Source organism: Dermacentor variabilis, chromosome 6 (assembly GCF_050947875.1).
Source record: "Dermacentor variabilis isolate Ectoservices chromosome 6, ASM5094787v1, whole genome shotgun sequence".
NCBI lineage: Eukaryota > Metazoa > Arthropoda > Arachnida > Ixodida > Ixodidae > Dermacentor > Dermacentor variabilis.
Genome location: NC_134573.1, coordinates 132,072,348 through 132,090,415, shown reverse-complemented (window position 1 = coordinate 132,090,415; position 18,068 = coordinate 132,072,348). Strand labels below are relative to the sequence as shown.

The 18,068-nt window shown below is 49.0% G+C and overlaps 1 protein-coding gene and 1 pseudogene across 5 annotated transcripts in view; both read right to left on the bottom strand.

Annotated features, from left to right (window-relative positions):
* LOC142585246 (uncharacterized) overlaps nucleotides 1–10,010 on the bottom strand; it is a 45,746-nt gene extending 35,736 nt beyond the window's left edge. For 2 of the 5 annotated variants that reach the window (XM_075695844.1, XM_075695845.1), the window contains exons 1-3: nucleotides 9,714–10,008; nucleotides 8,945–9,159; nucleotides 8,776–8,805 (exon numbers count right to left, since the gene is read on the bottom strand). In XM_075695844.1, coding sequence (XP_075551959.1) covers nucleotides 8,776–8,805; nucleotides 8,945–9,159; nucleotides 9,714–9,826 — 358 coding nt within the window. In that variant the 5' untranslated portion in view covers nucleotides 9,827–10,008. Of the gene's footprint in view, nucleotides 1–8,775; nucleotides 8,806–8,944; nucleotides 9,160–9,713 lie in introns of all 5 variants that reach the window. The other 3 variants (XM_075695843.1, XM_075695842.1, XM_075695847.1) reach the window with 3 other exon arrangements.
* Nucleotides 275–998, bottom strand: LOC142584514 (uncharacterized; annotated as a pseudogene).
* Nucleotides 10,011–18,068: the final 8,058 nt, after the last annotated feature.

Genomic DNA, 18,068 nt, shown 5'->3' with positions numbered 1-18,068 from the left:
CTACTGGATAGTGGCATGAAACTTTCCGAAAACATTCAGTGGCTCATTCGATGGGCCTGTTAGGATTAGGTCGCACTTTTCTAGCCTGGTAGGCAAACCGGGAAACGTTGAGGGCACAACGGAAACTTCGGCACCGAAATCTATTTTAGCGAACACCGGAGTGTCGTTAATAACGACCTGTACATAACAAGAATTAGAGTACTCCCCGTTCACCGCGCCAACGAAATACGCCCCCTTGTCCATATGAAGAGATGAACGTTGTACCTTCTTTCGATCATGTGCAGCCTTTTTTCGACATACAGCTGCAAAGTGTCCGGAACAACCGCAGTAGTTGCATTTCGCTGCTTTTGCTGGGCACGAGGCTCTGGGGTGTGCTTCTTGACCGCAGTTGGGGCATGACCCGGGTGCGCCTGGTCGGTAGGACTGTGCTCTGGGGCGCGGATCTTGTATTCCAGGTGAACAGTTCTTTGACGAGCTGCCCGAGTGCTGTCCTGAAGAATTCTTTCCGGGCTGCCCTTGCTTGCTGACCGCGTCAAGATTGCTGGTCGCCGCTACCAAGGGTTCGTTGTCGGTTTCTCGCAGTTGCTGCTGCTGTCATTGGACGGTCTCCTTTAAGCGCGCTTTTGCCAAAGCGCTGGCGAGAGTCAAATTCGCATCCATTTGAAGCGACTCTGAGAGCTTCGCATCCCTGAGGCCAACCACGAACCTGTCGCGAATCATGCACTCTTTTTCCTTGTAGTCACACCCGTCCGCCAGCGTGTGCAACACAGTAATGAATTGGTCGACTGACTCTCCAGATTTTTGAATGTGACGGTGAAAGCAAGCGCTCTCATAAACAAGGTTCCTTGTGGCGACGAAGTGCTGGTCGAACTTCTTTCTGACGAGTTCGTATTGCTTCTGTTCTTCTTCGGGTAATGCAAAAGTAGAGAAGATTTCTCTTGCTTGCCTGCCCATCGTATAAAGTAGAGTCCGGACCTGCGCTTCTCCACTCCGCTCATTTAGGCCCGAGGCAAGGCGGTAGTCATCAAAGAGTTGGATCCAAGAAGGCCATTCGGACGTCCGGTCGAAGTCAAACCTTAGCGAAGCTGGAACCGCGAACATGCTGTGAAAGGGCTTGACTGCGTTGTCTTCTGACATGGCGCCGGTTGACGAAGTTAAGGCAATGCCCCTTGAATGCCAGAGGATCCCACTTCTGACACCACGTGGTGTTTCAGCCTTAGCCAGACGCCTTGCGCAGCCGGGCAGCGGGCAGGAAGGAACTGAGCCTGGCCCCGATTCCCGGCACGATAACAACAACAACCCTTTATTTCACGCAAGCAGCATATCTATATAGCAAACACTCATGTGACAAGCGACGTCACAGACAGACAACGTTTCAGACATCAGGGCGAGAGCACCCGATAACACAGACACATGACACGGGGCACAGGCGCTATCAGCACAGTGATCTCGTGTGTAAGGACGACTTGCATAGGAGCCGCGCTGTAGTGACCGTCGGGCACTGGTGGGGATGACACTAAGTCAACGTAAGTCAGTGCCGAAGGTGGCAAGCGAACGGCGTTGACAGAACTGAGGCGACTGGGGTGTGGTTTAACGGGATCCAGAACAGGCAGGTCAAGGCGGAGAGTACTGGCGGAACAATCGATGAAAGCAGAATGTGCGGAGAGGAAGTCTAAGCCGAGGATGATGTTGTGGGGACAGTGGGCGATGACTGTAAATAGCACGATAGTGGAGCGATCGCTGAAGGAGACACTGGCGGCACACATACCAATTACGGGGGCTGTTCCGCCATCAGCGACACGGACAACAGGCGTCGTGGCGGGTGTGATTATTTTCTTCAGGTGGTTACGAAGGTCAGCGCTCAATACAGACAAATGCGCCCCAGTGTCTATAAGAGCAGATACAGAAACACAGTCGACTTCCACGTCAAGAAGGTTCAGATGAGTAGGCAATGTCAGTAGAGGATTTGGCGGCGTAGGGAGCAATGCAGCGTCACCTCGAGGTGCTGCATCCTCTAGTTTTCCGGCTGGGAGCGGCGTCCGAAGGAAGTCGACGAATAGGAGCGTCGGGGCTGGGGAGAACGAGATCGTCGTCATTTGGGCAAAGGCGAACGAGAATAGGCGCAGTTTGGCGCAGGAGAATCAGTGGCGGCATTATCGGAGCGTGCGGCATAGGGATGAGAAGGGCCACCTGAGGGACGAGAATAGGCAGTATAAGTAGACCGGGTTGGGGAACTCCAGCGACTGCGACAGTGCTGAGAAATGTGCCCGATTCGATGGCAGTGAAAACAAATCGGCTTGTCGTCAGCAGTGCGCCATTCAGATGGGTTGCAGAAATGTGGTGGGTAAGAAGATGCGGGACGGGGCGGAATCGAAGAAGCCGGGTGGGTATCAGGGCGATGGGCCGAACAGATGCTGTGAAGACCCATGTTTTCGAACTCCTGGCGGACAACTGCCTGGATCAGGGAAACCGTGATTGCAGGTGCGTTGGTGTGGCTGGAGTCTAAGGCAGCCGGCTGCCTCGATCTCACACCGGACGATCTTGGTAACATCGCCAGTGTTGTTGGGATGAGGAGTGTCGGCACAGGAAGATGTCGCTGGGGTGTTGGGCAGACGGGCAAACTGCTGGGTGATACGCCGGCTTTTAGCGAGTTCCAGGCGGCAGCACTCTTTTAAACTGCATTCACCGTCACCACGTTGTTGAAAACGAGCAAGTTGAAGGCGTCATTGTCAATGTCTTTGAGGATGTGGGAAACCTTGTCGGACTCAGTCATATGTGCGTCAACTTTGCGGCACAGAGCCAAGACGTACTGAATGTACGTTACGTAGGGCTTTGTTGACATCTGCACACGGCTGAATAACACCTTCTGTGCAGCAAGTTGGTGACCGTATGGGTTGCCGAACAAGTCTTGGAGCTTTTGCTTAAGTGAATCCCAACTGGTGAGCTCATCTTCGTGTATCCGAAACCAAACTCGAGGTGTGCCACCGAGGTAAAAGACTATGTTGGCGAGCATGATAGTAGGGTCCCTCTGGTTATTGTGTTATTGATGTGTTTGTACAGGCTGATCCAGTCATCGATGCCTTCCCCATCTTTGCCCGAGAAAACACCAGGATCACGAGGATCACGGGGAGCGGGGAGAGTGATGTAGGTCGTCGAAGTGGCAGCAGGTGTTGGAGCTGGCGGAGTCGAGTTGTCGTTGCCGGGAGCCATGAAGGAAGGTTTGACGTACCGTCCACTGCGAAGCTCCGTGACAAGGTACAGGGAACGTCCACCTCCACCAGATATGTTACGTAGGAAGATGCAGGCGAAAAGCTATATACAAGTATATTTACAAGGGAATACGCCGCTCTTGGCCAAGAGGCAACAGCCCGCGCTAGCCTCCAATTGTCGTCATTGTCTTCTCAATGCTCGCCTCTTCCGTCATTGCAAATACTGTTCTGTAGCAATATTGTGGTGGAAATCAATGACAATTTATTAGCATGGTAATGCACAAACATGCAGTTTTCATTTGTGCCCATGACGTTCAGTGGGGCACAGTTCTCTTTCTCAGGTGAGACAACAAGGAGAGGTGCAGGCTAATGCTAGGAAACGAGGGGACAAAGTGCTATGCCAATTGCAAAAAGCCACTGCAAATATATTATATGTGCAGCTTTCACTAGTGGTGCAAGGCTGGACTCAACAGCGGAGCTTGTGATCACCTAGCTTTTATGTGGCTTGCCTATGTTGCTTGTACGTTTTGCGAGGTTATGCAAGGTTTTGCTAAGTTGTAGGTAGAATTGGCTAAGTCGTTTCCAGGTTTTGCGAGGTTATGGTAGTGTTAGATGCAGGCCATTTTCCTGGCCTCTTTCGAGTTCACCAGACCATATCGAATTGCCATCACACCTAATTAAAGGGACACTAAAGTGAAAAATGATTTCTTCGGCGTCAGTAAATTATCGTTATACAACACCAAAAACACCACTCTTACAACGATAAGACGTTTAATAAGCCAGAAAAAGCGCAAGAACGAAATACGGGTGGCGACGCCTACTTAAAGGGAAGCTGAAACGGTTTTCAATTTCCATGGATTGCTGGGATTGGGGAGAACAGACCAAATAATTTACGGTTCCGAAATTTTTTTCTTCGTTTTGTTAATATAAGGGGCGGAAATCGCTTTCTAAATCACCCCCGCGGACACGCCCCCATCGCTTCCCGGAGCGCCGGGTGAAGTGGTTGCCAGAGGAGAGAACCGGCGAGAGTGTCGTCATTCCCGGGGACTGAGCTGCCGGACCGGCGTGCTGGCATGTGCTGGCATGCCTTTTTCCGTCCTGCGCTTTACTGAACGACGCTACGAGAGATCTGCCGCCGCCGCCGCTCACGTTTGTTTTCTTTTGCGATTTTCGTAAACTGTTCTTTCGTGAAGCTGCCCGTCGCGGCAGCTTCACGTGCATGCTCGCGCGAGCAAACGCCGCTGGCACGCTGCGAAGCATAGACGGAAACGCGCGAAGTAATAAATTTTGGTGACCGGACTTCGTGCGTAGCTTCCACAGCATTGCACCTGAGGTATGAAATGGAGTATAGGCTTGCCTAGTGACATTGGACGTACGGTTGCAGTTATCGTGTTTACCACACGGCGGTGCTAAAACTGCCCAACATCTTTATGTCAACACTAGCATGGAGCACGCATACCGATTCTTGATCGAGCCACAATCGCAAAGTCGCCGAACCATAGTATGAATATTGCACATATAATACCTCTGGCCATCTCTGGATGTGTATGATAAGCAACTTCCGTGACTGTACCTCGCAGCACTGCATGTGCGCGCTTTGAAACGCGGCACTTATGTTCGCGATCGTGTATCAACACTCAAAAAACTACGGGACTTTAGACAAGCAGCGGCAAGGTGCTTGACATCGCGGAATTTCACCTGTGTTTACAGTCTAATGAGAAGTTAGTGCTTCGGTATTCTTCCAGCAGCAAGTTCCCAGTGACACTTTAGCGCATTTTTTTCTCCCGTCATACATACAAGACATACATAAGACATAATACATAAAAGACATACATAATACATAAAAGACATACATAAAAGACATACATACCAGCTAAGATTTCCAACGCGCGAGAAGGTGCACAAATCGCTCAACATCGTCGTTGCCGCCGTTACCGCCGTTGCCGCCATTACCGCCGTTGCCGCCATAGTTTTCCGTATCGGCTGTCGGTTCGAACATGTACGGCGAAAATACAAGCTGTCAGAGACAGCGAGAACGTTCCATAATGCTTACAACTCAGCTATGAAGCCAGAACAGAACAGCGTGCTACGCTCTGAAACGGCGGCGCCGACCGGCGATTGCCGCGATTGACGTCACAGCGGCCGCGACCAAGCACGGGCAACAGCGGCGTTCGCGCGATGCCCTGAGGCGCTGGTGCGCGTTTTCTTGAAAAAAACAGCCGCTTGCGCTTTTTTCCGCCCTTTTTGAACCAGATATTCGTGTTCAGGGGACTCAAAACTGTAGAATGCCGCAGAGAACTCATTTTTTTCGAAAAGTGTTTCAGCTTCCCTTTAAGTTCCTGCACCTGGGGGCTGTGACGTCTTGGATTTTGATGGCATCTTCTAGGGCCTACTAATTATATATAGCGGTACAGGTTGACTACATTGTGTTCTAAAGGAACCAAATATTAAACATGGCAAGTTTCGGGAACTTTTATTCAACCAACGCGGCCCAAATGCGAAAACATACTTCAGTATCTCTGACATCGCGCTGACGTACCAGCGCTGGGGTTTCGGCGCGAAATTCGAATACTGATACTTGGACCTTCATTTTCTGATCTAATAATCAAACTATATTTTTTAAATGACTGCCTGCAGGGTTCTCAAACAATGCTCCAATAGTCTAAACTGATTTATTGTTTCGCTTTAGTGTCCCTTTAAGGTGTGCACAAGCGCATTTACCATGTTCCCGAGGCGCAGCACGTCAAGACAAGTTGGCGTCCCCCACCTCGTGCGCCGTACGTGGAGCTAGTGTCCCACTGTTTGACTCTTCCCGAAAGTGTAGCGGGAGCCTGGCACGATTCCAGGTAACCTGGGTCCCGAGCAAAGCTGCTTTGCGGCTCTGAAAGGTCACTCGAGAACAACCCGTCTCCCCCCCGCTGAGCGCTTGCAAACCCGACGGGAATGACAACTGCAATTCACCGTGAAGCCCTGGGAGCAACCCCCCCCCATCCGCCTATTGTGCCGGCAGTTGCAGACCATAAGGGCAATACTGGAGGCAAGTCATCCCTTGGACAGTGAAGCCCATGGAGCGACCCCCTGAGCCGAATGTGACTGCACTCGCATGGGCACCTACCATTAGCCGAAAATGACGACACCTGAACGGGCTCGACGTTTGGCCGAACAGGACGTGAGCTCCAGACACCGAAGGGGTTAAAAGCCAGAGACCAGGAGCAGAGAGAAGGATGCATTTCTTCTTTCATCTCTTTCGGGCTTCTTGCCACGGGCCGCAGCGTCCGAGTTGCTGCCGGCCAACAATGAATTTATTATTGTTAATTTCTTTGTATTCATACTGTAATGTAAATAAACCCCCAGTTTTCACCGCAAGGTTCCCCTTTAACCTCGGCCAACTCCTGCACTCAACGGCAAAGTCCAACAATTGGGGGACAGCGGTGAAATTGTTCTCCAGATCCAACAGTAGGCTTGGCTAAGTTGTTTCCAGGTTTTGCGAGGTTATGCTAGGTTTTGCTAAGTTGTTGTCTCGGCGGGCTTGACACTAGAAGTTTTTGAGCAGTCGCAGGGTGGGATCGCTTTCTCGGCAACTTCGAGCATTCAGGCACCGACTCTCGCGTACCCTGGACTGAAACTTGGGATCCTCGACTTGGCGTCGCCTCTTCTCAGCCGCAGCTTCAGTGTGATGATCTGGATCAGCTCGGTGGTGACACATCGCTTCTTGCTTAACAGTAAGGTGCTCTTCCTGGTAAGCCGTTCCTTCTTCAGGTGTCCGGACTTTCTTCGGTCTTCCCATGGCAGCAGTATGTACGCACGGAGTAGAGGAGGTGAGAGGTGTGTCACCTCCTCTACTCGGAACAGCCGGTGTGGAACACTTTTACTCGCCTGTGACGTCATGACTGCACCCTACGTGCGCAAGACGAAGAGGTTACGTGGCTCGGTGCTCTCACAGGTGGTTGTTAGGCAATGCGAGGCGGCGCACAGCAGGGCTGAGTTTTCTGGTAACACTCCACACTGGAACTAAAGCTTAAACAGCTCCGCTGTTAAAACTTAATTCATTTTGTCTTTTCGATACGTGTTTATTCCAGAGACAGCAGTGTATGATTAACTTGGCCTTGAAACAACAAATAAGCGAAGTGGTCACACCATCACATTTGGGTCAGATGGCACAGCAGCGGAGCAGTAGCAGTGACCTGCTTTTTGCTGCCAACGTGAATGTTTAGCACAAGTTCACCAGCATTTCCACTGAGCAACATGTGCGACTTGTTTAGAGTACACGGGTTTGAGTAGAGTGGTCTGTAAACACCGCCTGTCCAATGAATCATTGCGCCCATCAATAAACGTAGTCTGCCAGCGAGCAGTAAATCACCTTGTTTTTTTTCTGTACCTTGTTTTAGAGTACCCATCAACTTCCAGCAACAGGTAAAAGTATTTTCCAAGTGTATGAACCATTATATGTCAGATAGCAGAAGGACATACGGTTGTGAACATGAGTGCTAGACAGGCTCCTGTCTGCTGAAGGGGCTGTACAAGCTAGCAGAAAAATAGCCTTGTCACTTTGTTCTATAGTTTCACTTTTTTACCAATAATTTCAGCTTTTTGACATATTCAAAATGCAATGCAATTGAACAAGTCTACTTTTGAAGAGCAAGTAAGGACTCACACATGTATGCACCTGGTCAACTTTTCTTTGGCGTAGAAAAATTAAAAGTATAAGTAGACAATGTTGCATAAATAGCGCCAGGTACAGCGGTGAACAAAAGTAAAAGCCATGCCAGCGCAACCTGGTGCCTTGCCGCTCAAGCTCGCATGATGTAGATTCTGGTGCAGAGCGGTGAATTCTACGCAAACCGCTACTGCCTGCCAAACGTACCTCAGTGAGAGCCCGCTGCAACAGCTACTTGAGTAGAATTCGTGAAGCAACAGCGAACATACTTCGGAAAGAGCGATTGGACATGCCAATAAATAATACAGAAATGCACAAATGTGCAGCGGCGGAATTTATGCTGCACTATCTTGAGTGGCGCAGCGCCAGGTTGCACTGGCGTGCTCTTCAGCAAGCGCTCACAGGGGTTTGTCACTTTTGTTCACCACTGTACGCTCGCTGATTCAAGTTTCACACACAGCCGGCACTTCGTGATGAGTGCATTTTAATGCCACGTTTGGGTTCATTATACACTTGTTTCACACACCAAAAATAGAAATTATATGTCACCTGCGGCGATGCCAGAGGAAACTTGCAGAATTCATGGGAAGTGGACCATATGTCATTGTTAGGGTAAAACTACAAGATCATGGGCAAAACAAAGTATGCACCTTGCTTCATCACTGCAGTGATAACCTGTGCCACAGTTCTGTTTGCTTAAATTCTATGCTTCCTGTATGGCACTGCTGCAGGTGAAACAAACTTCTTTTTTATTCTTGATGAAACAAACAGATAAGGCACTCACTGCAAATTGCAACTTGTGTGCAAAATTTGAGTCTGAACTAGCCTGCAGTTGAATCAGAAGAGTCATGTACGCCTGTCGCTCCTATACATGCAGCATTTAGTATATGTCTATGCCCCAAAACTTACCATCTTGTCCCACTGGTCCTTTATAGAACTCTGGAAGAGAGAAAGAAAAATTTTTTTTAAATGTGTGTGTGCGCATCTTCCCAAGCAATTCAGGTGAGAGGCGTGGTTGCAGAAGATGATAAAATCAACGTGCGATTCCACACGATCTTGAGAGATCTGCTGAACTTACTTGGTGGAACAAATGGTCTCAGTTCCGGCTCGTACACAGGGACGGTAGGTACTGCACATCTTTTCAGCCTCCTCCTCAAGCCGCACGATGTCGGCCCTGGTTTCAGGACCATGTCAGGTGTAAAATGACGGCCACACAACCTGAACGTGAGCAGTTGCTCGTCTGTAACGTCCTTGAGCCTCGGGGAGTTTGCGTATTCGATCCAGTCATTGGCGCTGCACGGAAAAGTGGCCAATAAGTACTGTGAAACGAGTTTTGAAGAAACTGCACGTCGCACGCTGTAACGCCCAGTATATCATATGAACTACGCTGTCTACTATACATAAAGTTTTGATTCACGCACGGGAAATTTATCAGACAGCCGATAGTAGCCTTTTTGATAAGCTAAACTTGCGAACACGCAGGTGCTGCAAACCAACAGGCCAAGAAACCATTCGATGATGCTCATTTAAAGAGAAGACTGCCTTTTATCAGTAACACAGATTTGATAGCATAGAAATCAGACGGCTTGTGCACTGTCGCACTGCATTTCATGCAAATAATTCGGCATGGAACTACGAAGTTCGCTTGCAGTACGAACGATCAACGGTAGTCTGCCGAGGAGAAAGGGATCGCTCTTGCCCGTGCGGCATGCCTGTGACAGGTATCTTTAGATGCAATAGGATATTTCACATGCACTAAACCACGGCAACCGACACGAAGGACTTTTTCACATTTTCTCATGCGCGCAAAATGAAACGAACGTGAATAAAAAGGCAAAAGACACTGCTACTTGCGGTTTGTGGGGAACCTGAAGAAGGAAATGCCGCTTTCAGGTTCCGAACGTCTTCGGCACCAGACCGCCGCGCATCTACTCCCCGAAGACATTACTAGAAATAACATGCAACTAATTCACGCTGGCCAAACTATTCAGCATCCGTCTAAATTAGCCCAGCAGCTCTTGTCAAACACTTGTCACTTATGCTCTTGACCCCGCTGGGATTTTAAAGTCAAAAGCACAGACCAGGGTTAGGTGGCTAGGGTGGCAAGGTTTTCTAGCCACCCTAACCATAGCCTGCAATGCGCAGCTGGCCCGATTTAGAGCCAGTGATTTTGCGCAATAACATTTTCCCAGCTGTTTTTGCCTGAGTACGGAGAAAAAACGTTAGCACTCAGAAAGCTAGTTTTGTTGCATCTTTAAAAGCGCAGCGATTAATTTGTAACAGTGACAAACGATAGCCCAATCGAGCACTACATGGCCTTCGAGATTTAATACGCAGGTTGGCGCAATCTCAGAGGCCCTAATACCTACAAGCTTGTTTTGTTCTTTCTGTGCCAGATGGCGACGCTAGATCTATGATGGTGGTGGTGGGGGGGGGGGGGGGGGGTTCTAAACATGACGTTTATGACGTGTACTGCCAGAGAGTTGACTCTTGCTCTCGGCGCATGCAGTCAGCAAACGTACAGTTTAGCAAAATCATCTTTTGATGCAGCACGAAAAGTAACACGGACACAAGAAGGCACCTACAGAAATACAACAGGCAGCGATACCAGCAAAAATGTTTATTTTCAAAACCAGACCGCTTTTATAGCACACAAGGTTGTACCCGTTGTACCACATATATCAAGTGGAAGCACTCAGAAACATGCGCTATAATAGTAATACTATGGAACCATACTTATGACCCGCGATAACCTACTAACAAATTGTCACCGCTTACGCAGGAAATCCGACTCCTTAGGACAACGCTATCGACGGCTTGCTAATGCACAGTTCACCAAGTGTGTGCTCTGCCTCAACAATTAATCGGCTGATCTAGCTCTTCTTTATATCGACCAACAACGACGGTTTTGTCAGACAGCGATCGGCAACGACATGCTTGGATGTGGAGGGGGAGGATGCCACCAGGCGGCAGCTTTTCTGTTTTGTTATTGTGCTCTCTCAACGGGATATTTATCAGTGTTAATTACGTTTCGCGCTGCATCAGAAGTGTTCCTGATGCTTCACCAACAAGCCCCCACTGCCACCTTTTATATTAGATTTTGTTACCCAGACAGAGCCGTAACTGGGTCATGAATTAGGTCTAGAAAACAGGTTTGCGCGAGGTTCAATGTGCCATCAACCAAAAAATGCATCAACCATCGCCTCCTCTGTTTTTTTTTATAGAGGAAGCGATTTATCAACGCTTTTGCGTTACCTACACGACATAGATGTATCACATTGGCTGAGAGGAGCTACGGAGTCGCCGTCTATCGGAAGCGCCTCGCAGGCGTAGTATGAGGGATCACGCGGCGCGCTCCTCATAGGTTTTGCTGTCAGCGCTCACTGAAAACACCACGCGCGAGCTCTCCCGGACATTTCTGCAAGTACTTTCGAAACGAGAGAAGTTTCCTACTGCCCAAATAATAATCTTGGGCAAAGTGAAAACACACAATCGTTTACAGACGCTATATGTCTTTACCGAATACGTACAGTGAACGCCACTGCGCGCGGTCGCCGCGATGGAGTCTCCCGATCCGGCTTCTTGCGTGAAAGGTAGGTAAACGCTGAGAGCAAACTATGTGAAATATGTTCTTATAGTGTTTGTATAACTACCGTATTTTCGCGATTCTAAGCACCCCCCCTCTATTTTCGCGAAAAATTGGGAAAAAAGTTTCCGCCACACACACTACTTACACAACAGGAAGCAGCCGACTGGAGAAGGCTACAAACCGGAACTTTCTATAATCTACACATACTAAGTAAAATGTACCCGACACAATACAGAAACTCCTGCCCATGGTGCGGAGAAATACCAACTCTTTACCACATAACATGGGAATGTAAGCATAACTACACATTCCATAAACATAAAAACCCGAGTGCGGAGCAATGGGAGGGCCTGCTCACCAGCAGCGAGCTCACCGCCCAAAGGGCAATGGTGCAGCACGCGTGCGAAGTGGCCAGGTTCAGTGGAGCCCTGGAATAGGGGCACACCCGTGCTGAAGAGCCAGGCAGCAAGCGCAAGACGGCTCACCGCTAAACCCCTTGATAGAATCAATAAAGTTTTTCTCTCTCTCTCTTTTGCATGCGATTCTAAGCACCCCCCTATTTGTTAGGAAGAGCGTGTAGCCAAGGCCGCCAAGCGCACTTGCTCACTCTGTCATCGAGCCGGAGCCGTCGGAGTCCCGAGGTGCCACGGAGTCCGGGGCGCGAGTACGCCGTACAGCCGGACTGTACGGCGAAAGCTGCAGAAATCATCCCCATCAACCATGGCAAAGTGGATTTCGGACGCGTGGAAGCGGGTCCAAGTGGACGTTGTGGTAAAATCATTTAAGAAGTGCTCGATCCCGAACCACTTCGATGGAACGGAAGACGACCTGCTGTGGGATACCGAGAGCGGCGGATCAAGCGGTGCGACGAACTCAAGTGGCAGTGATAATAACTGAGCATCCGACTCAAGCGGTGGTATCACTGTCTGCACCGATTTTTCTTTTGAATGTTTGCAAAACAAAATGTTACTTCTCGCACCCGTCTCGTCGTGATGTCGCAGCGAAAAGAGGGAGGGGGGGTCATTCTAGATTTTTCGAATCTAAGCACCCCCCCCCCCCCTCACTATGGGCATCGCGATCGTGAAAAAAAGGGGGTGCTTAGAATCGAGTAAATACGGTAAATGGAGCGTAATAGAACGAAGCCTCAATGCAGCGATCGCGCAGATTCGCAGCGACCGACTGGGCGTCTGCATGCTTGCCCGCGCACTGTTTCGCTTTCTCCGCGCGCGCGTTTTCGCACCGTGCCATGAGCTTTAGGCCGCAGAATATGAGCATTTGACAGTATACAACCAACCATTGTTGCGTGGGCCCTATCAGAGCTGTTCAAAAATAATTTCATTGTAGAGACTTCGACGCCTACGAGGACTGTGATGTGCCGTCGCGACGATTCAATCTTTTTTTTTTCTTCTAAATTTTTTTACCTTTCAATATTATTTCTCGAATTGCGTCACACTGTATGTTTATCGGTGTTCTCAGCGTGCAATTTCCCGCTGCTCCTTTTTTGTAATCCAGTGCACAAACATGACCATATGCCATGCTTTTTTTTAAATGTGCTTCTTACCGCTGCCTTTCCACTCCACTGAACTTGCCAGTATCTATAGCATCGACAAGTTCATAGATCAAACCGTCATGACATTAGTCGGGCAGCGGACTCGGGCGAGCGTCTCAGTGCGTGTTTTCAGAACATCGCAGACCGGGCACCGTAGCAGAAATCTTCCACGCGTCTGTGCTTGCTGCATATCCGAGTTGTAGCCGATGACTGTTTGCCGCTTTTATGTTTCGCGAGCCAAGCTTCACGCAGCTTCTTGTCCTGCGGCTACGTGTGAATAAGGCTGACACCGGCCTCCGTTACGTGCGTCCGGCCCTGCGGCACCGAGCAGTAGCCTACCATGTTGCGCGCCTTCAAAGGCAGCCACTACCTATTGTAGTGCTTTCAAGCGTTGTAAAGGAGACACTCGAAGCGGGAAAATTTCGCCACTAAATGAGGACCGCAACGTACGAGCGAATTTAAACTCGTTTTCAGCTCGATTCGGCGCGCCCGAGGCAGCCGACGTGGCCGCTATGTCCACGTCATCCCTCCTAGCACGTCACGCCAACGGTGGCGCCAGATTTTCCAGTGGTGGAGCTCGAGGCCAATACTCGCGGACAACCGTGGCCTCCGCGATCAGCTCCGGCGCGGCGCCGGAGCTGTTCGCGGAGGCCACGGGACAACTTTCTGTGGCTATGAAGGGAAAGCTACTGGGGGGGAGGGAGGGGGGGCGTGGCTGCTGGGCACAAGTCACCGCGCTAACCGGCAGCGTTTGACAGCGTTTGTACGATCGCTACGTTTGTACAGTGCTCGGAACAGACGCTGAATCGACGTAGCTTCCCCGTGCAACGGTTTCGCGTTTCCCCAGAGGTGGAAGGGAAAAGCCGCAAAATAAGTAAACCTTCACACTCAGTGGTGATTCTGTCATATTCAACTGTTGATAATCAGATGTTTGTTTTGTCTTACCTAGCGCACACTAGCCAGGATTAAAACGCGGGACTCTTTTCAGACGCGCTATCACTTGTGCGCGCTTTGCCTCCCCATAGTTTTCCCTTCATAGCCACAGAAAGTTGTGCGCGAGTGACGTCATAAGAACTTCCGGCTTGGGAGTTTACAAAAAGAAACCTTCCTGGGATGAATATAGGCGATATTGAAGGCATAGTAAAACAATTGGTTTTGGCGCTCGTCCTGTCTCCGTCTGTGTTAATTTGTGCCCTTTCTTTAATCGCTATTAATTGTATATAACTTATGCATAGTTTGTATACAGGGTGTCTTTTTTTTTTACTATATAGATCTTTTATATACATGCTATAAGCCTAACGAACGTGGTCTTTGCATATGAGTTGCTATGCAAGGCGGACATACTTTGCCTCCAATAACGTGAGCTTCAGGGAAATAATTAACAAAATTATTAATTAGCTTTCTCATTAGTGCATTTGGGGCTGTTGTTTAATTAGCGAATTTGAAGACAGTCACATTTTAATGCACGCTATCTTTTTTTTTTTTTTAATCTTGAAAGTCGCACGTAGTTCGAGATATTTATCGTCAAACTTCAACGGTTAATCCAGGTAACATCGAAACCTAGCGCCGCGGTAGCGCAGAAAAGGCGGTCCTGCTATCGCATCAGACCGAACGCCCCGTGACGACAAGCGCGAGGAAGTTGAAAACCGAACGTAGTGGTGGTGGTGGTGGTGGTGAAAACTTTTATTCAACAGAGAGGGTGAAGCTCGTAGGCTCCACTAAACTAGGTGTCGTCCCTAGTCCGGGACGCCATTGGTCGAAGCCGCCGCTAGAGCCCTTCGGACCAGAGCTCGTTGTCCCTCTAGTCCGGAGCTGCTGAGCAGGGTCGCCTCCCAGTCCTCTCGAGTGGGGCGGGAAATAGGGGACAGCTTGGGATTCCGTTGGCAGGCCCAGGTCATGTGATATATATCTGCCAAATCACCGCAGTGAGTGCTGGCACTGCCCATTGATATTTGGATCGAAATGTTTAACTATAGCTGGGCAGAGCAACATACTAGTTTGGAGGCGCCGTAGGACGCGTTCCTCTGTTTCGGATAGGCCTTTCGCCGGAGCGGGATACACCCGGCGCTGCTCGCAGAAGTAATCTCGGATTGCACTGAACCGTGTGTCGCGTAAGGATTTCCCGCCGCATGCTATCATTCAAACTTCACCCGACACTTTTTTTATGGGACGTTGCCGTCTGACGAGCAGCGGGACACGTTCCGTCTCGATATTGCCTCGATTGGACTTCGGAATTTGATAATGAATACGGGTTAAGTGTGATTTTCAATTTTTGTAAAAGATAGATTCGCAAGCAACTGCTTCCAATTTATGACAACTGCCTCCAAGGCAATGATACAAAATTTAATTTATTATTTCTTGTTAATTAGGCTTCTGAAGATCACATTATTAGCAGCAAAGTATGTCCGCCTAGCCCAGGAACTAGTCTTCAAAAGCACCCCGTTCGCTGCACTCATTACATTTCTAAAAACCCATATTGTCTTAAAAAGCAAAACAAAAAACATAAAACAAATAAAACGCACCGTGTATATACAAAGTGTACATTATTGCATACGTAGAAAAATGTGTGGAGAAAGCAAGTCGAGCACATGATAATAAACACTCTGCTATTGAATACAGTTAGTCTCTGTCTCGTTAGTTCATTTATCAAAAGAATCTAGTCATCATGTAGCATCACTATAGTAACACCCACACACATCGTAAGAAAGGATGCTAATCGCGTTAACGTCGCCCATAATTTCCAAAAAATGATCGAGCTGCCTTTTCTTTGCACAGCTATGATGCTTTTACCAGACCGCAATCATTAACAACTCAGCCATTTCTTTTAAACTTCAGAATCAAGCATGCAAAATAAGTTGAGAACCAAAAGCATTTATTGCATAAATGTAGTTTTGTTTGCTTCATGGCATTTGTTTGTGGGCTGCCATTCTCAAAATTCCGAGGAATAATTTTCTCAAGAATGTAGGACCTGGCCTAAGCAACTTTAATGATAAAATGGAGTAGCAATATAACCCTCATATACCACATGTCATATAGCATGGCATGGTATTATTATACATACGTATAGATAAATATATACGGAACCTCACGGCGACGACGACGGTAAAAATTCGCTTGGAGTGTTTATATAATTGCTGTCGCAATAAAAACATTTGAGCCACATTGTACCTCAAGCAACGAAAGCTTCTGCCGTCCAGTTCTGCATTTTATCCCAGTGGCCTTCGTGGCCGAGTCTTCCCGTTCTGCCATACAGGAAAGTTGGGAGGCGACTCAGCATCCCGTTGAAAGGGATGCATTGAAAGGGAAAGGCTTCCTGAGTGAGTTTGGGGTCAAAATGGGGCATGTAGGGAAAAAATTTCCCCGGAAATATTGTTATCGAAAAAAAAAATGGGCAAGGATAAAACGATGTGTAGGGAAAAAAAATGACTCCTCGAGGAACCTATTTGAACACGAGAGGCAATAAATTTTTTTAATTGTTCCAAAAGTAAAGTGTTTATTGGGTGAACTTGTGCCCTGAAACAAAGAACTCCGCGACGGCATAGGCGAGACACCACCGCGGTAGCGTATTGGTGACGGTGTTGCGCTGTTCAATCAGAGGGCACGGGCGTAACCCGCCGCCATAGGAATGCGTTAAACAGACACGTTAAATACACACGCGCCGTCACACCATCAGAGAGTAAGACCCAATAAGTCTCAAGTGGCCTCATTATCAACAGAAATATTGTGAGAGAAGGTTTCCGTCTGAAGGGTTTGCGGCTCGGCTATTTAGTCGCAAAATGCTCCGCGAGCCCATCTATGTGCTTTTGCAAAGGCCCAACTTAATATCGGTTGTTAGTCCAACAGCACCCGGAACAATAATTTTTTTTTCGCCCCGGGAATGCATAGTGTTCTGCCTTGCATAGGTGAAGAGTTCTCTTTCTTTTTCTTTTTTACGGGGGGGGGTGGGGAGGGGGTGCAGGGCTGGGCCAGCTATCGGAACCACACACACACACACACACACACACACACACACACACACACACACACACACACACACACACACACACACACACACACACACACACACACACACACACACACACACGCACACGCACACACACACGCACACACGCACACACACACACGCGCGCACACACACACACACACACACACACACATACATTGTTAGGGTTGGCGTCTGACATCACGTGGCGAAAGGTCATTCACCCGACCTTCACTGAACCGGAGCCCACGTGCACCGGAGGAGTCATTCACCCGACCTTCTCTGAACAAGAGCCCACGTGCACCGGAGGGGTAATTCACCCGACCTTCCCTGCACCGGAGCCCACGTGCACCGGATGGGTCATTCACCCGACCTTCTCTGAACTAGGGCCCACGTGCACCGGAGGGGTCATTCACCCGACCTTCTACCCGGATTCGTCGATGAGAGGATCGGCCTCTCCTTCCCGTGCTTGGTATTGCAGGAGGAGGGGCCCTCTCTCCGTGCCTGTCACGTGTCATCGATGGACGCAAGATCCAGCCCACACCTGTAGAGAGCTATTTAAGGCTTCGAAGTGTACTTTGATATACTTCTTTCTTGAGACTTCATACTTAATGCTTTCCTTATTTTCTTTCAGCTACCTTTCAATAAACAGTGCAAGTTTCACACTAGCAAATCGTCTCGCCCCTGCTTGGTCGCCATGATCTACCGGATGCCTGCAGCCCGCCGACAACGCCACGCTACCCAATAAGTAATGTCGGTCGAGCTTCGATAGGCAGGCGTCGCTACTTCTCGGCAGCAGTACGCTACGCTACCCTGGAGTACGCAACAAACTGGCTGGCAGCGATTGGGATACGGAATCCTGGAGACCCCAACTTGGACGACAACTACGAGATCGTAGCCTCTTCGTCCTGGCAACAACGTTCGGAAAGAAGGTGTCCGGATCATGACTACATATGGTGAGTGCACGGCTTTTCTTCACTGAGATATCACTTGGCTTTTACGTATTTTTTGGAAAGTACGTAGCAGTGATTTTTCTTTAATCCGTTGACGGAAGTTTGAGTACGTCAAGGTTGTATAGAGTG